Source organism: Typopeltis vanoorti, chromosome 20, assembly GCF_054136105.1.
Source record: "Typopeltis vanoorti isolate ZY-2024b chromosome 20, IOZ_Tvanoo_1.0, whole genome shotgun sequence".
NCBI classification, from domain to species: domain Eukaryota; kingdom Metazoa; phylum Arthropoda; class Arachnida; order Uropygi; family Thelyphonidae; genus Typopeltis; species Typopeltis vanoorti.
In genome coordinates, this window is record NC_143568.1 from 84,601,268 (window position 1) to 84,624,159 (window position 22,892).

Here is a 22,892-nt window from a genome sequence, read left to right on the forward strand (position 1 = left end):
GAAGGGTTATTAGTAATAGTGCAGATGTGGTAGCCCTACAAGAGGATTTGAATAAGCTAGATAAATGGACAAATGAATGGGGGGATGTCGGTTTAATGCAGCAAAATGTAAGGTCTTGAGGTTTGGGACACATCAATGGGATGCTGCATACTCTATGGGAGGAGTTAAACTGGAGGAAGTAGGGGGAGACAAGAGATCTGGGTTTGATGATTGATAGAAACCTGAAATTTAGGGGACATATTGCAAAGGTAGTGAAGGTAACGCAGAGGATTGCTGCAATAATGAGAAGGACGCTAACCTGCAGAGATAAAATGGTTAGCATTCTATTGTATAAGACTCTGATCAAACCACACTTAGACTATTGTTCTCAGATCTGGTCCCCAGGATTTGAAGGGGTTAAATTAACTGTGGAAAGGGTACAAAGGCGGACAACAAAGATGGTGTCGGGACTGTAAAATTTTAGTTATGAGGATCGGCTGAGGTAGTGTGGACTGCAGAGTTTGGTGGATAGAAGAAGGAAGGGTGATATGATTGAGACTTTTGAACTGTTGAGAGGTGGTTACAGAGTTGACACTGGAGAGTTCTTTCGCTTGGTTGAAGAGCGGGAAGGAATCATGACAAGGGGCCATCCCTGGAAGTTACGAAAGGAAACTGTGAGAAAGAGGGTGAGGAGTGGTTTTTCTTTGCATGGAGGGTGGTTGAACCATGGAATGCATTGCCTAATGGAGTAGTGAGAGCGAGAACGGTCAATGCATTTATGGAGTGGTATGGTAGACTTTGTGTTTCCTAGGAGGGACCTCCCTCGATGAGTATTGATAGACTTGTGTTTCTTAGAAAGGACTCCCACGACGAGTCTTTTGACTCCATGGAGGCCTGAATAATAATAATAATAATTTCCATTCTAACTCACTTGAAAGAAGTCTGTATGCATTAACCCAGCATTTCTCAAACTTTTCCTATGATGGAACACTTCACAAATCCTGAAATTTTAACAGAACACCTTGGTTAGAGTCAAGTATCATCGGTCTCGTATTCAGTGTAAAGCTAAGCACATAATATTGCCACAGCAGGCTGTATCACATCACAAAAATGCAACAGCACACACTATAGGCATGCCAGGCAGCAGCGCATCACATTCGCCTTGATTGTGACCACACGTTTCCTAGAATAAATACCTCTGTACTTCACTCGCACTCGGAGGTGTAGAAAACTATGCGTCGCCGTCAGCCATGCTGAGTTAAGGCCAGCACACACTGACCTTAATATCACAATCCACACGCAAAGTGAGGAATGACTGATTTTTAAACATGTTTGAATTGAACTTGTCGCAGCATTTAAAACCATTCCAGGCTCATATTAATTTTGATAATTTTTCATGGACCGCTTATTAACTTTCTGCGGAACACTAGTGTTCTGCAGAACATAGTTTGGGAAAAGCTGTTAACCAGTATCATTCTCCAATTGCATTAATTAGATTCCTTTAATAATAAATTTATTAATAAATTAAAGGCTACTGCCTTTAATAAGGCAGTAGCAGATCCATTCTGTTAGTGAACAATATTTTCTCCAAGCATCTAATCCCAAATCCATTTAAGCACAGGCCATCATATATAAGTCCTTTATGTCCATTAAATTCACACTACACATCTAAGTGGCACACCCTTTTTTCATATGCAATCAATGCATAGACTCATTTGCTATCATGGCATTTATTCTCAATTTACTTTTCTCTCCCATTCTCGTCTTGTCATGTTTTTAAATTATTAATTTAATACTGCTAAAACAATCAGTCCTTTCACTTTCTCTGTTTGCATTCTAGTAGGCCTGATTAACATCTTTAGGAAAATGTGATCTTATGACTTCCTCATCAAGTACAATTCTTATCATGGAATTACTCCTTAATACTGCCTCCTTTCTTCCTCCTCTCATGCTCTTTCATACTTTCCCCTCTTGCATCTCTCTTTTCTTTTCTCTGCAGCACTGTTCGGTATTATACCATCTTGGAATCATGTGCTTTGTTTATGTAAGATTTTGAGTAAGCACAATATTACTTGAATTACTGCTACTTTGCCATTCTCCTTATCTGCCACCACTTCATTCATGTTACATGTTTATCAACTTTCTCTCTTGTCCATCATTCACATTTTGTTTACCTTCATTCAGTCCTGCAGTTTCGTTCATACCTTCATATTCTCCAGCATTTGCAATTTCTCATCCCAAATCACTGGCATTCACAACTAAACCATCTTGCTTTTGACAAGACCCACACTTATTATATGATCTTTCAAAACATTTTTGGTGTACTGGCTTATGACATTCACTTCCCATCTACAAATCCTCTCCCTCTCACAAACACCTGCATTGTATACACATTATTTCTAAAAGAGTCAATATTTTCAATTCCTTAACAAGCTAATGGCAGAGTCTAACATTTCCCAGCATTTCATTTCATTCACCTTGTAACATTTCATTCACCTTGTAATTTGTTGCCTTAGCTCTTTTGAACTCAGTAGTGTATTTTTTCACAAAGTCTAGGAGTATCTGGGGAGATGGGGACTAAACAAGAATTAATAAAAACCAAGAAATGCAGTCCTCCTGGATTTTGTCTTTATATAGTGCACTTGATTTTACTACTAAGGCAGTTTGCCCATTACCTATTGTGCATTATCTCTACACTCATCACAAGCAGTGCATTCCAGTAACCCACAGCTCTCCATAAAATACTTACCCCCCCCCCCCCCCTTGCTCACACCCTCCTTGTACAACTTCTAGGGAATGACCTCTGGTCCTTCCCCTGTTTCTCCAATTCTATGAACTCGATCAATGCAACCATTTAATTTCTCTTGTTTCTGATACTTCTAGTATTTGTATACAAACATAGCAGTTCATTCTTGGATTTATAACTAGTTTTACATTGCTTCTCCCATGCACAACTAGCTGATATCTATCGGACAGCCAGTCTTCAATCTAGTATACTAATCTATTTTTCTCCTCCCTGTGGGGCACCTGTTCATGGTGGAAGGGAGCCCAATGATGGCCCTTTTCATTCTCCCTCGTTTTCTTTGCTTTTCTCCCTGTATTTTTAGCTCTACTTCTCCTGAGTCTTTTTTTTTTTTACTATCCTTTCTTCCAGACCACATCACTGGATCCATTTACGAAGGCCCAAACTCTCAGTTAAAATGTTGTGCACAGTTGATTTTGAAATCTCGAAATCATCTTCAATCAATCTTATGGACGATTTCGGATTTTCTCTGATAAAATCACGCACTTTTTGGCTATTAACTTTGCTCAATCCAGTTTTTGGATGGCCCGGCTTTTCGTCATCCTCAAGCATCTCACTACCACTTTGAAATTATTATTATTATTATTACGGGCGACTCCAGGGAGTCCTTAGACTCATCGAGGGAGGCCCTAAGCATCATATCCACACAACTATACGACATTCTCACAGTATCTATCATACCTTGCCTTGAAATCACTGACCGTCATAGTGCCCACAACAGACTCTGGCAGCTTATTCCTCTCATTTACCACTCTAAAAGTAAAGAACCCAGCTCTAACACCCCTGCTAACCACACTCTTGCCCAGCTTCCATAGATGTCCCCTAGTTCTCCCACCACCAGTCCTGATCTCAAAAATATCCTCTGAATTAATCCTATAGAAACTCTTTAGCAATTTGAATGTCTCAATCATATCTCCCCTTTTCCGCCTATCAACTAATTTCTGCAAACAACAAATCTTCAACCTGTTCTCATATGGTGCATTCCATAGACCTGCTATCATCTTAGTCACTCGCCTCTGGATCCTCTCAACTTCCTCCCCATCAAGAAGGAACCGAGGTGACCAAATCTGGGCACAGTAGTCGAGATGAGGTCTTATCAGGGCTCGGTACAGAGGTACAATAACTTGTTTTTCTCTGCTCGTCAAGGTATTTTTCAACAACCAAGTGAGTTGATGAGCTGATTTAGCTACTTTCGCAATGTGCCCCCTAAACTTCATCTCCCTATCCACCAACACTCCCTAGTCCCTGGCCTCATCAATCTCTTGGAGTACAGTTCCACCAATGTGGTATACTGCTGCTAATCTTTTCACTCCGAAATGCATAACCTTACATTTTGTCACATTAAATTGACATCCATTCTCCTTAGTCCAGAACTCCAATCTATCTAAGTCATCTTGCAAGACTTTGACATCCTCTGCATTCACTATCGCCCTACCCAACTTTGCATCATCAGCGAACAAATGAACTGTCCCACTTAGACCATTCCCTATATCGTTAATGAACAGATTAAACAGCAGTGGTCCAAGAACAGAACCCTGTGGCACACCACTAGTCACAGGCCGTTTTTTGGACTCTACTCCTGAATAAACTACTCTTTGATATCTCTCCATCAACCACCCAGCTATCCATCTCACCAACCTTATATCCATTCCCATATGTTGTAGTTTACAGATTAGAATTCCATGTGGTATCCTGTCAAACGCCTTTGCCAGGTCCAGCAGTATCACTGTAAACCCATTTCCCTTATCCAGTTCAGCCGTCACCCTGTTATAAAACTTGAGCAAGTTACTGAGGCATGATCTACCCTTCACAAAGCCATGCTGTCCTCTGTACAGTATCTCATTTTCATCAATCCATTCCTGTATTTTTCCCTTGACTACTTTCTCCAAGACCTTGACAACGACTCCTGATATGCTGATCGGTCGGTAATTTGCAACCATAGTCTTGGATCCTCCTTTATGCAGTGGAACTATTTTCCCCTCTTTCCACTCCTTCGGGACTAAGCCAGACCTGAGACTCAGATTAAACAACATGGTCAAGGGCACTGATAATTCATTAGCCGCTTCATGCAAGACCCGTGCCGGTATACCATCCAATCCCACAGATGTATTCACATTAAGGTTCTGTAATAGACTATTCACCTCCACTTCATTCATCACAATTCCCATATAAATTAATGGTTCCTTCATTTTTTCAACGTCACCACCTGGATGATATACTTTTGCAAAGTGCGCGCTCAGTAACTCCACTATATCGACTGGTTCTGTGAACTCTTTACCATCGTCATTCCTTAAAATCATTTTGCCATGTACAGTTTTTTCTTGCTTGCAGCATATTGAAAGAACTGTTTGGGATTCTCTTTTGCTTGCATAGCTAGTTTCCTTTCATAATCGGCTTTTGCTGTTTTTACCACACTCGTTACCATTCTAGCCTGTACTTTATACCGTTCGTGTGCCTGCAGGTCACCCCTTTCTTTAAATTCCCTCCATAGTTGTTTCTTTTTTTGCAGCTCAAGCTTAATGGTGTTATTCATCCATTTAACCCCTCCTTGTTTCACTATTCGGACCTTAGGTATACAATCAGACATAACCTCTTGTAAATGCTCTTTGATCACTTCCCATGCTCTATCGACGTCCAGCCCTTGCAGTTGTACATGCCATGGCACTGATCCAAGCTATCTCCTAAGCTTGTCATACTTGCCAGCACGGTAATTCCACATATACCCTGTCTTAATCACAAATTTCACACCTTTAGCCACCTCCCAGGTCAAGACCTTATGATCACTCTCACCAATAGGTGGCAACATGGTCATATTCATTACAGTCAAATTCGCAGATACTATTACCAGGTCAAGCACTCTCACACCCCCAGTATTATCAATTACATGCTGTTTCAGATAGTTATCCCTTAATAATTGAATAAAATCCATTTCCTTCCTCACATGTGTCCTCTCTTCCTTCCAATCAATGTTACCATAGTTGAAATCCCCCATAATAATTACCCTCCTTCCACTCATTTCATCAATTTGTTTATGCATACCATCTCCACCATCTATTCCATCACCTGGTCTATAGCAGCACCCAACTGTATATTTTATTCTGCCAGTATCAATCTCACACCAAATAGCCTCAAATGAGCTCCTTTCACTATCCTGCAATACTTCAATTCTCCTTGGCTGCAGTTCATCAGCTATCATCAATAACACCCCTCCCCCAATTTTATTCTCTCTGTCCCTCCTAAACATACTATAACCTACACATTCTATCCCACTAACTATATCATCTTCCGTCATCCATGTTTCACTAATGCCAATAACCTGTGGCCAGGAAGAGCCAATCAAGGCCAAAAATTCTTCCTTCTTGTTCCTAATACTCCTGGCATTAGTATACATGAATTGCAGTGTTCCCTTTGTCCCACCCCTATCTTGATGCGTTATTCTAAATATCCCATTCCCATTTTTTGTCCTTATTGCTGGCTCAGGTACATTATATACATTTTTACACTCAACTGTCTCACTGATGTCTGGATATCCACTTCCCCCCCTCCTTGGTAGTTCTAGTTTCCCTGGTTCTGCACATCCATTTTCACTTCATTCAGCAACACTTTTTCCAGTCTCCGCACACCAAGTCCATTCAATTGCAGTCCATCCATCTTGTATAAGTCCTTTCGCCCATCAAACTCATTCCACACGTCCACAAATTCCACACCACACCGTCCGCACAACCTGCGCATAATATCATTTGCGATTATGGCCCTCCTTCTAAACTCCTATCTGTCATACCGCGGTAACAGACTCACCATTCTAACTCTGTCACTCTTTTCTTTCACTACCTTTAACAATACTTTCAAGTCCTCTCTCATAAAAAATTTATCACCTTTCAATTCATTCGTACCAGCCACAATTGTTATTTCTTTCACCCTCTGTTTTTGCACTCTAATGCTCTCACTTACATCCTTAAATTTCGCACCCGGCAAGTACGATTTAGTTACACTCCCATCTATTACTCCTCTTAATAACGAGTCACCATACAATACTCTCTCCTTCATTTCGGAATCTCGCCCACGCTGTTTATTTCCGTTAGCCAAGGGCAGAACTGGAGGTGATCTTGCTCATGGAGGAGCGACTATCCTAGTGGGCAGTCATACTCCTTTCCATCATGCCCAGCTTAATACTGCTCTGGAAGCAGTAGCAATTCGCACATCTGTGGGATTTCATATTACATTATGTTCGATTTATTTACCACCGAGTGCTAAGTTAAATGAAATCGAACTTGATAACCTTATTTTTCAACTGCCTAAAACTATACTTCTTATGGCTGACTTTAATGGTCACAATACTCTGTGGGGTAGAGCCAACACAAATAGATGAGATCGAATCTTTGAAAGAATCCTGGGCAGTCTTTCCCTTTTGAATAATAGACTCAATAATTTCTTCCATATACCTACCTGCTTATATTCTGCAATCAATCTTACAATTTGCTCCCCTTCCTAAAGAAAGTGATTGCTTCCATATATGTTCGTTTTGACATCCTACATGAGTGATTCCTTTCTTTTTCTTTGCACAATGTCTTCACAGGAACCATGTCCTCCTACACAGATACTCATATGGAAAATGGACCAGGCTGATTGGAAAACTTTTTCCTGTCTTGCAAATAATACTGATAAGTTAAAACTCAAATACCTATCAATGAAACAGTCAAGTATGTAACAGGCTGTATTGTCCAGCCAGCAACAGCCTCCATTACAAGAACATCATCTTGTGCAAAACTTTTTTCAGCGCTCCCACAAAATAAGTTTCCATGAAACTTTTTTGTGAAAAATTTTACTTTGTTAAAAGTACAAAACAGTTTATACAAAAATAAATTTTATTTAACAGTAGTATAACATTGTAATCACTGAAATTCATTAATAAGGAATTTTTAATAATAAAAATTTTCAAAAAATGTTTATTCCTTAATATATAAATACAACAGAATATATATATATATATATATATATATATATATATATATATATATATATATATATATATATATAAACAAAAATTACTTTTATTTTAATATAAAAAGAAGAAATATTATTACATAACAAAGATAATTTGGAGATATGCTTTTAACTATATAACAATTAGGATAAATGTAGATTTATTTTTTATATTTATCCGTCTTGCTTTAGCTGCCACAAAATTTTTAATATCTTTAATGTCTAATGAATCCATAATATTATTTTCAATTGATATCTTTATTTGAGGAATTAAAAACTTTGCAATGTTTTATTAAAAAAGAGTAGGCTCCTCAGGCTATTTTAAATTATATATACGAAAATAAATTAACCGACATGTTTCCGAATACTGCGATTGTGATGCGTATTTATTTAACATTACCAATATCCGTAGCATCAGGGGAAAGAAGTTTTTCAAAACTGAAACTAATAAAAAATTATTTGCGGTCAACAATGTCTGGAGAGCATCTAACGGATTTTACAGATAAATCCGTTATTATTTGCGGTCAACAATGTCTGGAGAGCATCTAACGGATTTTATAGATAAATCCGTTAGACGCTCTCCAGACATTGTTGACCGCAAATAATTTTTTATTAGTTTCAGTTTTGAAAAACTTCTTTCCCCTGATGCTACAGATATTGGTAATCTTAATTAAATACGCATCACAATCGCAGTATTCGGAAACATGTCGGTTAATTTATTTTCATATATATAATTTAAAACATCCTGAGGAGCCGACTCTTTTTTAATAAAACATTGCAAAGTTTTTAATTCCTCAAATAAAGTTATACAATCAATATCGTGATTGTCGGAATCTTGATTGTCGCTCGGTTTTAAGTGCAAATCTTTACATTGTTTCATTAAATCTTCATCGCTCCAATCTTTTAATTTACTAATGTCTCTTATAACTTTAAAGTCCTCGCTATGTTGTTTTAAGAGTATGAATCTTTCTGTGACTGAAGTTATTGTCAGGTCTAAAATCGTGAAGAAAACATTTATTTTAAAATTTTGTTTAGGATCATGCGTTGTTTCATCTGATGCTTCGTAACCAAACATTTTTGTGTTTTGTTCTTTTGCAAATGTCTGGAAAAATAGAATCAATGTTAAGATCATTTGCTACTTCTTTTGCAGTTATAATAATATTTTCAAAATATTGGTCTGTTCAGCGAGTTTTTAATTCTTGTATAACATAATCAAGATTTTCTGTAATTTTTTGTACATCAAATGTCGGATTCTGCATTATTTTGCTTGCAGCATTTACGAGACTTAAGATTTCGTACCAAACATGAACAGAGCAAATAAATTTAAATGAATAAATCTTTGAAATTATGTTGTCTGCCTGAATTCTAGAATCGATATCTTTAGTTTCATCTTCCGTAATATCAAAAAGAGCCTGGTAAATTTCCTTGATATTATTTTTAAGTGGCTTTATTGCTTCTACTCTACTTTGTAGCAGAAAGTGGTTTCAAATTTAAAACAATAATATGTTTTTTTAATATAGCCCAACGCTTCACAGATATTGAAAAATAATTATATAATTCCTGTATTATCCCCAAAAAAATGTACAGTTTCACAGAATATCTTAGCTGCTCATTCATTAACTACCAGATTTAATGAATGAGCAGCACACAGAATAAAAAAAAGCCCTTTTTTCTGCAGTCCATTATGTTCGCCTCGCATATTTGAACCGTTATGATAAGCTTGGCCGCGTAAATCTGAAATGTTAATATTCAATAATTTTAAATACTTTTTTATAAATTGAAATAGTCCTTGCCCAATGGTATCTTCTACAGATTGAAAACACAAAAAATGTTCATGAATTTCTGCTATATTTGTATCTTTATTTTGATTAACAAATCTAATAACAATAAATAATTGTTCTGTGTGGCTTATATCCGGAATAGTGTCAAGAATTAATGAATAATATTTCGCCTCTTTAACCATTTCTAAATTTTTTTTTTTTATAGCTTCAGAAATTATATGGATGATTTCATTTTGTATTTTATCACCTAAATAATGAGCAATGTTCCTTTTTTTGTGATGTTTGGATGTGATGCTAGTGTTCTGCCATTATCGAATCAAATTTAAGCGACAGTTTCTACTAACTTTAAAAAATTGCCATTATCATTTTCGAAAAGTTTTTGTGAAGAACTTCTAAAAGCTATACACTGTCTTGATAAATATTGTATTATGTAGATTAACCGTTCTATAACAGATTGCCAATATTTTTTCTCAGTTTCATATAATCTTTGTTGTGTGCAATCAATAATGCATTTCTTAATTAACGACATTTTAAGTTCGCCATATTTTGAACAGCTTTTAATGTGCGTGGAACTTGTCTCGTGTATTTTTAGCATATGACTGAAATGTTGCCAATCGTTAGAACCATATTCGTTAGTAAGTTGGGAATTTTGACTACCAAATATTTTGCAATAATAACAGAAAACTGAATTTCACGTTTCTAAATAAACAAAATAACTTCATAAAAGTTCTTCTCCATTTGCTAAAGTTCGATAATAGTATGAATTGGAAAACTTGCTTCCAGATTCATCTTTGGGAAATTCTTTATTAACTACTTGATGCTGGCAATGCTCAACTAAACAATCTCTAACTTTGGTAGTTATGATTCGACCAACTACCTGGATCATTAACATTAAAATTTAAAGTAAAATTTGAAGTTTCATGTTTCACTGAATCGGAAATATTTCTTCTGCTGCAACTTCTGTAGACAGTCCAGTCAGGCCAGTTTCATTTTCGCATGTAACATTTGTTTCTTTATAGTTATCTTGTGTCCTCTTTTTTCTGTAATAGAGCTACACGGAGTACTTGCTTCGTCAGAACTTTCTGTTCTTCTTTTTTTATGTGGTCCTGAAGTTAAAAATTTATTCAGCGATCCAGCCAATTTATGTTCCAGTTGTACTCGTTGCAATTGTCTTTTCCTGTTTTGTGCACCAGATAACTTCTTTTGCTTTTTTCCGACATCTAGGGATTAACACACCTGGTTAGACTTTAAAATAAGAAGAGCATTAAAAGTTGTCCACCAAAATAAAGAATAATTTCTAAAATTTTCCCTTAAACTTATTTTTTAACACCTTAACTGACTATTTTTAAGGTGAATAGCCCAAGACTGACTATTTTTTTTTATTACAGAATTTGATTTTTCAAATGTTTTGAATAATAAATATGCTTACATTTTAGGTATTTTTTGAAAATTAAAATGTAGAGATATTAGCCACTGATTGATTTCTCAGTGATATTTAATATTTTTTTCATTCTGGTAATTGTTTAATAATTAAGAAATTTCTAGAACATTAAAATTATTTATTAAAGAAATTAGTAAAAGGACCCCAATCCCAATGTCTTCCAACAAGAACAAATATATAGATAAATCTCTTATTGAAAATTATTTATTTTCTAGACGTCTACTCAACATAAGATAAAAATCTTTTATTTTCAAAATAAGATAATTAACTAAAATGAAACAATTTAACTGATTTTCAAACTTGGCAAAAATATAATAGATGTACTTACTTTACATGAATAATAATCCAAATTCACAAAAAATTTACTAAACAACAATAAATGTATTTTATAAAACAAAAGGCAACTTCCCAGTAACACTGTTACTGCACAAAATGAAATGATGCAAAAATACCAAAAAAAAGTATCAAGAAGAGGCCAATTGCAGTATGTGTAAACAAACTTAGATCATCTAAAGAGTTTTATAGCTCATAAATAACCTATGTTTATTAATTTAATTCGAGCCGCGTCAGCCTGATGCACGGATAGTCTACCCCACATATATACGGGGTTTTTAGCTATGGTTCCTCAGCTGATTAATATGTTTATAATTTATAAACTGTTATCTTTAAAATTTTATTTGTCTATCAAAAATAAGTATACAATTAAATTCAAAGTCAAAAATTGTCCAAAGTCACTTAAATACAGAATACACAATACACTCAATATGTTTCACATTCAAAATTGAAATGACGCTGAAAAAAATGTAAGCAGTGCATATTTGGATAGACGCTATTTCGTCTATCCAAATTCGAAGCAGAATTTAAGAAAACGAACATTGTAATATACACCTATGTTTCAGACTAAATATATTTGGATAGATCACTGTTTCTGAAACTTCAGATATCCATGTACCCCTCCTTTAATTTTCATTATTACCAAGTACCTTTTCAAAATACCCTTATCAAAATAATAATAATAAATAAAAATATATTTCATTGTAAATGTCTGTTTTATTTGAATTTAGATGTACATTTAAACAAAAAAAAATGATTTATTTTTAATAGAACAAAATTTATAAAGATACTATACATTTTTACTTAATATAAATAATTTATCATCAATGAGAGGAGTGAAATTGCTTATTTCTATATCTGCTATATTGCTCTCTTTTGTGCATTTTATAAATACAGTCTTTAACCAGATCCATACTTAACAATTTGAAAGCTAAAAAATTACCATATTTACTCGACTATAACTCACACGTTTTTCCCAAAATTAAAGCTAAAAAATGGTGCGAGATACATGCGGGGATTTTCAGAAACTAAAGTTTTCAGGAAAAAAAGACTGAAAATGGGTATGACTTACCAAGAAGGTTCTATTCTGCATCACTTCTTCTGTTCTCGAGAGCGGTTTCTTTGTGTGCAACCAAAGTTATCTACCCAAATAGAGTCATCTTCTTTCCCATCATATCAAGCAAAAATTAACAGTAATTTAAGACTTGAGATATGTAATGAACAATCCTTGACAAATTACTAATGAGAAGTGAAAGATGTGCGCGATTGTAGGCCAGTAGAGAAAAAGCAACTATCAAGAAGTGCATATTGCACTTTTAATTGCCTCTATAGAGCAATTAGAAGAACAATGGTACGTTGCGTCCTTCGATTAGAATAGGCCTAAGTTAGATTCTCGTCGTGATGGGAGGAATCTTTATGTGGACTTTTTCAATCGAAGGTGAGTTAGCCAATCTCATATGGAGGTAGCAGGGTTTTTTTCTCTCGGAAACTGGTTTTTCATCCCGCATACAGACAAATTGGCCCTTCAGAACACACGCAATTTACAGACAAAAAATACTAGTTGTAGTGGTGGACGGTAGATGGCGTTGGTGGAGATGATTGGTAGTAGAGGTTCGGTGTAGTGGTGGAGACAGTTGTATAGTAGATGTCCTCCTGCGATGAGTCTTTGGACTCTTTGGAGGTGTCACGAATAATAATAATAATATGATGGTGTGGTATTTACAAAAGATCACGCGACCCAAACAAAACAAGCTGACAATTGAATTGAAATGCTAATTCTCTTAAACCGATTTCCATAATATCTGAAATGCATTCACTATATATATATATATTTCTTAGAGTTTTAACACGTTCATGACGGGGGGGGGGTAGTGTCAAGCAAAACCATATGTCGCACCTGCAACATGTAGTTTGCTTGAGTGTATATAGCAGTTTCTGTCGGAGGGAAGATGTGATTCATTAGTTAGTGTTTATATTTCCAGTTGTCTGTAATTGCACTATTTACTGAGAAATATATTACACAGTCTGCAAATGTCTATGAACCTTATTCAGTGACATGATAAAACTAATTGGTTTCATGTTTCTGCAGTATAGTTGCTGTTGTGGAGGGCGTATTGGTTACTGCAGGGAGAAGTTATTGCGCCAATGTGAAATTTGGGGCGATAGTGACTTGCAATTTGAATAGGAGAATTCATGCATAATATAATTTAATATATATATATATATATATATATATATATATATATATATATATATATATATATATATATATATATTAATAAAAATCCTAATTTCAACAATATATATATATATATATATATATATATATATAGACTATAAAAGTTTATGAAATTCACATCATATGATACTTTATGGGTTGTTTCCTTACATATCTAATAAGTGGGTTCTAAAATGTTTAGTTTTAGTATGTATGACTATAATTTTTTATTAATAAAATATAATAAGCACATATTTAACTGTCAAAGGGAAATGTAGCCTTTTTTTATTTGCTAAACTAAATGCTCTATTTTTGTAAAATATCTTGTTGCTGTAATACGCTGAACGAACACTCTTATTAAGCAGCACCATGAGGCAGGCTGCTTCTATGCTACATCCTGTCGATGGTACTGGGCAAAGCACAGTGTAAGAATTAATTCATGGTCTGTCTTAAACTAACAATTTCCACTAAAAATATAATAAAGAATTGAGAATATTTATACAACTTTCGCTGAGTCAATGCTTACTCTGTGAAATAAAATCTGTGATAATATTGATAATGTTTCACTTCAAACAAATTATAATAAAACTGGTGATGTATTAAGTTAAAAATGTTGTTAGATTATTAAGAATTCATAATAATTTGATGATTTAAAATTTCATTTTTATTACATTAACTATAATTTGTAATTGTGTAATTTATATAGTACGATATAATTCAAGAATAAGAAAATTTATATATATATATTTTTTATTATTTCCTGTGGTGAAATGGCACCCCTATCTACCCTTGTGCGATGCACAGTCTGCACAACTGCACTGCACGGTCCTGTCAATTTCCACTCTATCCAAAGTCTTGGTGGAACCCAGAATGCCAGGCAGCCAAAAAGGATCAATACAGAGCATGGGGTATATTTGTAGATGCCCCACTATATCAAACTTAATAGCTTTTAAGCATGCTTGGGCCAGAGCACATTATGTGAAACATCAGAATCAAAAATAAGCTTGGATCCAATTTACCTCATTAATTAATCAAACAACTAGTGCAAAAATTGTATGGGATAAAATACAGAATCTATCTCATTTTATTCCAAAAAATCTGCAATAGCTTTGCAGATTTTTTGAGATAAAATTTTTCCAGAATTTCAGCAACAGCTTCATATCCTCCTGAAGTTTTAATATTGACAGAGCAGCAAGAGAAACAAAGGCTAAATTTTCTACCAGTGGGCTTGAGCCATACAATCAGCCATTTGTTAAGGAGAAAATAAAAAGAGCTCTTTTACTTTCTCACCCTATTGCAGTATGGCCTGATGATATCCATTATGAAATGATAAAACATTTACTATCATCTTCTATGGATCTCCTTCTCTTAATACATAACAGAATACTTGCAGAGGAAGAGTTTTTGGATTCCTGGCATAAGTCAGTTGTCATTGCTATCCCAATACCAGGAAAGATCCAACAAAAGCAAATAATTATCAGCCTATTGCTTTGACCAGCTGTTTTTGTAAGATATTAGAGAAAATGGTTAATGCCAGACTTCTCCTGTATTTAGAAAGCAACAATCTTCTCTCCAATACACAATATGGCTTTCATATACATCATTCAACTTTAGACTATTTGATCCGTTTAGAAACTCATATAAGTGATGCATTCCTGAAGGAAAACATCGGGTTTCAGTTTTCTTTGGCATGGAAAAAGCTTATGACACAGCCTGGAGATATGGCATATTAAAAGACCTTTTTAAGCCAAGTCTTAGAAGACACCTTCATGTAGTTATTAAAAACTTCCTGTCTGGGTGAACTTTCCAAGTCAAAGTGGGAAGTATGCTTCCTCAGCCATATCATCAAGAACAGTGTGTTCCCTAAGGCCCTGTCTTAAGTGTGACTGAACAAGTCACTGAACAACTTCCTCCCACTATATACAATGCATGCTCTATATGTTGATGACTTCACAATTTACTGTCACTCTCGTAACATGAGGGTAATTGAAAGACAACTTCATCAAGCAGTTGTGTAATATTTGGGAGATCTGTCTTATCATTTCTATTTGGTTCTACATATACTGTTAATATCACTATATTGTTTACCTTTATTGGTCTTATATCTTAACTTATATGTTTCTTTAACTTAATATTCGTTTTCTATTATTTCTCTTCTTTATTGTTCTACCTTAAGCATAATTTTTCTTGCCTGGGATCTCCAGATATTTATTTGATTGAAGACTGCGCCTCTGAAATTCCCCTATAGACAAAAGAAAGTTTTTATACCCTAGTAGATCAATTAATCACTTATATCCTATTTTTGGCAATGTTTGCAGTCATGGCAAAATTTACTCATAAATCACTACTAATCAATAGGGTTCCGCTATCAGGTCCGAAATAGTGTTTTTTTTTTTTTTTTTTTGAATAAGTGCATTGCAAAAAGATCGAATCGGACAACTATTTTTATCAACAATAACAACAAGTTTAATTTCTGATCACATAATTATACATATCACTTGAAATCACAAGATTCATTTATGAAAGGTAATTCTTAGTCTTTCTCAATCACTCAACTTGGTTTCTATTAAATTCTCTCGCACTTACTTAGTTGGACCTTCAACAAGCATACTTTATAATACAAATATCAGGAAGTTATACCTATAACATGAAATAGTTAGTTGCGCTTGACATTCCTAATTTAGCATCAATCAAAATACAACATACATGTATACAAATATATCTCTCAGAATCTCATTCCTTTCAAACACTTAATCATAATCTAGGCAATTATATTTATACAGTCCACCTCATTGAGTTTCAAACATTCCAATGATACGATAGCAGGAACATACTCTATCACAAAATTCAATCATAAGTACACATATAATCAATTAAAGAAATTTCAATAGCTCAATCTTTTCTCCAAGGGAAATTAACTGTGCTCATTCTTCACTCATTTGCGATTACACACATTTACGAGAAATATTAACTCTCTAAATACTATCTCCTTACACTAGACAATTTAGCAGTTCGATAGGGAATTCTTTCTTTATTCATAAACAATAAATGAATGCATAGACTCACATGGGTCTCTTCCTATCTTACATGTGTAATTCAATCGTAAGTACACCTATAATTCATTAAAGAAATTTCAACAGCTCAACATTTTCTCCAAGGGAAATTAACTGCACTCATTTGCGATTACACATATTTACAAGAAATATTAACAATCTAAATACTATCTCCTTAAACTAGACAATTTAGCAGTTTGATAGGGATGTCTTTCTTTATTCACAAACAATAAATGAATGTATAGACTCACATGGGTCTCTTCCTATCTTACATGTGTAATTCAATCGTAAGTACACCTATAATTCATTAAAGAAATTTCAACAGCTCAACATTTTCTCAAAGGGAAATTAATTGCACTCATGCTTCACTCATTTTGCGATTACTCACATTTGCTCTAAATACTATCTTTAAACTAGGCAATTTAACAGTGCGATAGTGAATTCTTTCTTTATTCACAAACAATAAATGAATGTATAGACTCACATGGGTTTCCTATCTTACATGTGTAATTCAATTGTAAGTACACCTATAATTCATTAAAGAAATTTCAACAGCTCAACATTTTCTCCAAGGGAATTTAACTGCGCTCATGCTTCACTCATTTTGCGATTACACACATTTGCTCTAAATACTATCTCTTTAATCTAGACAATTTAACAGTGCAATAGGGAATTCTTTCTTAATTCATAAACAATAAATGAATATGTAGACTCACATGGGTCTCTTCCTATCTTGTGTGTGTCTTCTGTCCTTCTTTCCTTATTCCGGCGCTTGAGTGGGGTTTCTCTCCTCCATTCTGTGTTTTGGAATTCTCCTCGAAGTGACACCGGGCACCAATGAATAGTTGTAGCAGCAAGCGGGATATAGGGTAGGCGTTCTAGCGTCTTGAACTACCCAGCAAACACCCGGACTACAGGACCTTTATGGCAAGATTTCTCCTTAACTATCGCCTCCGGATATCTTCGACTGTGACTGGAACGACATCGGTGGATGGGTCTCTCCACCCTCCCTTCCGGAACTGACACCTCGGGTCCTCTCTCGTGGATGGTTTACTCAGGATGAAGAAAAGGAAGCCCTTCTCATCTTCAAACCAACCCTTTTATACACTAGAGTCCCTGCACCTTTGATTAAGTTTTTGGGACCCCTAGCGTCCCCATGCGAGTCTTGCTAGTAGTTTGGAGAACCCCGAAAATTCGCCGACAATCTTACTTCCACCCTTTACTGCCTTAATCTTGCCTACAGGCCTTTCTTTTTGATTTGTGCCATGCCCTTTCAATATTGACCTTGAAGGTCACCTGCGACAGGTCTTGCAAACAACCTTCAAAAGACATGCCAAATTTCAGGCGATGCTCTTGGTTTCAATACTTCTCTATCCCTTCTTAAACAATGAGCGAGTTAATTCCCTTTGAGCTTATTTTGCTTTTTATACAGATGGCTTTACATAGATGGTTAAAATATATATTTTTACAAAAAAATTCAGGTGAATTCCTACTGTAAAAAGTCAATGTTTTTAGATAATTTATTTTGGCAACATCGAATTTTTACAGTTGATCACGTTTCTGTATGGGCTCTTAGTAATGGGTTCACTTTTTCAATAGAAAAAAGTGTGTGCATGAGGGTGTGCTGAAAAGTGATAATTACCGTTAAGGTGTTGAGGTAGAACCATGTAACTTACACATTATTCTACATGTTCCCCATGAAATGTTATACACTTGTTACAATGCTGTTGCATCATTTGCAATCCTCTGAAGAAAAAAGTCTTTCCCTTGTTGCACAAACCAGTCCTCAGCTGCAGATATGACTTCATCATTTGTGGCAAATTTTGTTCCTTACAAATGTTTCTTTACATTGGGAATAGGAAACAGATGGAATTGAAAGCCCAAGTTGTGTATTGTCTGTTAGGTTTCATGAGCACTGTGAGCAGGTGCATGATATTTTTACCTATCTAACCAAGCCACACAGGCAGATGTTATCAGGCTCAGACAGATTGCATGATACAAAGAATCAATTTTTACAAACACATTTGACTGCACTTTTATTTATATGTAGATACTAGATTGCTTAACTTAATTTTTGTACATACATATTATTTACTAGTTTATCTTTGACTGTTTATCTAATGCTGTAACCTTTGACCTTGGATACTGCTGTAACCTTTGCTGTAATTTTATTTATATGTAGATACTGCATTGCTTAATTTAACTTTTTTACATACATATTATTTACTAATTTAACTTTGTTTATGTATTGAAAGGTTATTTTTCACTTGGTTAGAGTATAATAAATTTAGTTTAATCCTTTATCCAAGTGTGAGCAAACAAAGTTTGCGCCTGAAAGTATCTTTGAAAGTATCTTCAGGAAAGTACCTTTCCTGAAGATACTTTCAGGTGCAAACTTTGTTTGCTCACACTTGGATAAAGGATTAAACTAAATTTATTATGTTTATGTATTGCTATAACTTTTGACTTTGTGTACTGCTGTAACTTTTGCTGTAGCACAGTATGACATCTGCTGTTCTTGTGCCAGTGAGCCATAAACCAATCAATCAACTAATCTATTTTCCAATCCCATTCTTTCCAGTTTAATTACTGGTTTGTCATGCAGCAATTTATCAAAGGCCTTTGCAAAATCTAAATATACCACTATGTATGCCTCTCCCTTGTCCAATGCCTTTGTCACCTTCTTATGATGATTGCTAAATGAACTATATTAGGTACAATAAAATGAAAATGTCCAAATGTTGATGTTGTTTGTTATATTTTTTATAAAAGAGTGTATTTAAAATTTCAGGAAATTGAAGTATTTTCTTCAATGCTGCAGAAGCTGAAAGATGAACAGATAAAGTTTCAAGAGTCATATGACTGTGTGGCAACAATTCAACCAAAATGGAAGGATAGAAAAATTCTGATGCCTCTTACAAATTCTGTATCCTTTACATCAAAATATAGTAAATTTTTGGTTATTCACCTTTGCTAAAAATTTTATTGTATTGTGAGTGCTCCGTGGAATGCTCCTTGTGATGATGGATTGAGGATTTGTATGTTGTAGAAGTTGGTTGGTAGGCAAAAGCATTTAAGTTACTAAAAGGGTTTTATAGGATTAATGTAGAGGAAATTTTTCAGCACTTGACTAGAGGGAGGAGTTTGTTAACCACACTCTTATTCAGCTTCCAGGGTTGACCCTGAAAGCTGAGTAAGAGTGTGGTTAGCAAAGGTGCAATCACCAGATTTTTTAGCTTGAAGAGTGGTAATTCAGTGAAATGATCTGCCACACTGTCGGTCAGTTGCATTCAAGCAGAGGTATGACAGATATTGAGTGGACAGTTGTAGAAAGTTTTTCACTTGGTTATAAATTTAATTAAAAATGCGAGAAATTATATTCTTTTTTAATCCTTTATCCAAGTGTAAGCAAACAAAGTTTACATATGAAGTTTCTTCATGACTAGGCTACTTGAATATAGATTATAATGATTTCTCATTAATTGCCATAGTATCCACAGTAAGGAGTGATGGCAAAGGGCCATCCCTGGAAGTTACAAAAGGAAACTGTGAGCAATAGGGTAAGGAGTGGTTTCTTTGCATGACGGGTGGTTGAACCATGGAATGCATTGCCTGATAGAGTGGTGAGAGCGAGAAGAGGTCAATGAGTTTAAGGAGCGGCATGATAGACTTTGTGTTTCCTGGGAGGGACCTCCCACAATGAGTCTTGATAGACTTTGTGTTTTGCATGAGTCTTTTGACTCCATGGGGCCTGAATAATAATAATCCTATAATGCAAAACATACCTCCTTTTTGGTTGACTATAACACTATGGGAAGGACCACTACCCAGACTGGTTTTGACCTTTCTTGATGTTTCACCAGTCGGATCCAGATACAGAAGAGATACCAAAGTTCAAGTAATGCAAAAGTCACATTAATTGTCTTAGTATCCCATAATGCAAAGCATAGAATATAATGCTATGCATTATGGGAAGGATCACTGCCCAGACAGGTTTCTACTTTTCCAGTGGTAACCAGAAGAGATACCAAAGTTCAAGCGATGCAAAAAAAGTCTTTTGCATTACTTAATATAACTTTTGCATTACTTAATATAATTTCTTGGCATTTTTAATTTAATTGAGAGGATAGTGTGGATTTCTCACGATGGGCTTGGGACTCCCTGGAGTTTCATGTGCAATAATAATAATAATAATAATACAAGGTGTTTCAAAAGGGGTGTATACAAACTTTCCAGGAGAACAGAGAATAATTCGGAAGATGTATAAAAGCTGAGTGAGTGTCATAATGTATCAAAATACATCTGTTTTTGGTCACATAACTTTATTACCAAATGGCGTCCATGCAGTTAGCCTAGTGGCTATGCGCTTTGCAACCATATGCCTGGGGAAGGAGTGTCCTAGGTTCGATTCCCATCGACGACGCAAGGAGCTTAAGGATCTTCCTCAGCCATAGCCAAGTTAGCAGGTCTTGGGCATGGACAGCAGGGTTTTTTCCCACCAGTTTATCTGGGGTTTTTCATCCTGCAAGCAGGCAAACCGGTCCAGTGAACACACGGATTTACAGTCAGGAATACTGACCCAGCCATAGGTCTGATTCATCAGCTATGCTGGTTTCGGAGCCCGGATAAAATTTGGGGGGACCGAGATGGTGCCATACCTCCTCCGTAAAGGGGACTCATGGCCGTGCATCATTATACGATTATTATTATTATTATTACCAAATGGCAACAGTAGATGGCATGATACATCACACCATTTGAAAATGGTGACTTTTGATGGTTCAGAGCGAGCATGTTGTTTGTTTTGGTTTGAGAAAATGAAGTCTGCAACGCAAGTTCAGAGGAATCACTGCATGCAACATGGAAAAGAACTTCCTACTAGATGCACGATCTGCACATGGCACAAGAATTTTGTGGAAACGGGCTGTTCTGTGCATCATCCAAAGTCAAGGAGAAGGCCACTTTTTGCCGATGCTGCTGTTGTGGAAGAAGTTCAGGAAAGCGTTTGGAACAGAGAAGCCCTGGAAAGTCAATCATATGGGCATCTTGTCAAATTGGAATTTGACAAGACTAGACAGTTTCTACATTTTAGACCCTACAAATTTACCCTTGTATAACATTTGAAGAAAGATGATAAGAAGATATGCCAGGATTTCTGTATGGAAATGATCAGTAGGATAGAACAAAATTAGGACTTTTTGGACACAATAATTTTAAGTGATGAGTGCACTTTTCATGTAAGTGGGCATGCAAACACTCACAACTGCAGAATTTGGGGAAGCAAAAATCCACACACCATTGTAGAACATGTTCGCACCACCCCAAAGGCTAATGTTTTTTGTGCCATAAGCAAGAAGAAAATGTATGGATCCTTCTTTTTATTTGAGTCTACCATTACTGGTGCTATGTATCTGTACATGATACTTGGGTACCTAATACCACAATTAGATGACGATGACCACGACAGACAATTACATTTTCAGCAGGACGGGGCACCTCCTCTTTACCTTAGAGACGTAAGGTCATACCTCGACACCCATTTTCCAAACAGATTTATTGGTAGAGGGGCACCTGTAGCATGGCCACTGTGTTCCCCCAACTTTACATCACTAGATTTTTTCTTGTGGAGCTTTGCAAAAGATCGAGTGTTTGTACCACCACTGCCAGCCAGTTTTTGGATGAGCTGCATTCCAGAATTACTGCTGCCATTGCTAAAGTTATTCCAGATATGCTCTGCTGCATGTGGCAGGAAACTGATTACAGATGGGATGTCTGCAGAATTACTGGAGGCAGTCATATTAAACTTTAACTGTCTGTCTTCAAACTTCAAGTGGTATGATACATTTTCATGGTAATAAAAATTGTTCATTTATCAATATTTACTTTCTGTCGTCATTCAAAGTTGTATACTCCCTTTTGAAACATCCTGTATTTTGTCCCTCAAGGAATTAATTTATGCTAGACAAGAAATTATAGTCTTGTTTTAATCCTTCACTCAAGTGTGAATAAGCAAAGTTGCTTGCAAAGTTCATAACTAGTTCAATCTTCATAACTAGTCTACTTATAATACTGTTGACTTCACATCATTTGCCGTAGTATCCCATAATGCATAGCACACTTTTTTTCAGATATGTTTTGCTACGCATTATGAAAAGGGTCACTACACAAATCACTTTTGACCATTATCGAGGCTTTCATCACTTCAAAATAAGCACATCATAAGGCCTCCCTGGCATCTATAATGGTAAATCACTCAACTGTCATTATTTCTTTTCCTTGACTTTAACTGCAGGAGTTTATC

The 22,892-nt window shown here is 35.5% G+C and overlaps 1 protein-coding gene across 1 annotated transcript in view; it reads left to right on the forward strand.

Annotated features, from left to right (window-relative positions):
• The window catches only part of LOC150095620 (prefoldin subunit 5-like), a 134,488-nt gene that overhangs the window by 21,202 nt on the left and 90,394 nt on the right, over positions 1-22,892 (forward strand). Inside the window, exon 2 of the mRNA XM_090409918.1 lies at positions 19,383-19,517. Within this exon, the coding sequence (XP_090266044.1) occupies positions 19,404-19,517 (114 nt within the window). The 5' untranslated portion in view covers positions 19,383-19,403. The remainder of the gene's footprint in view (positions 1-19,382; positions 19,518-22,892) is intronic.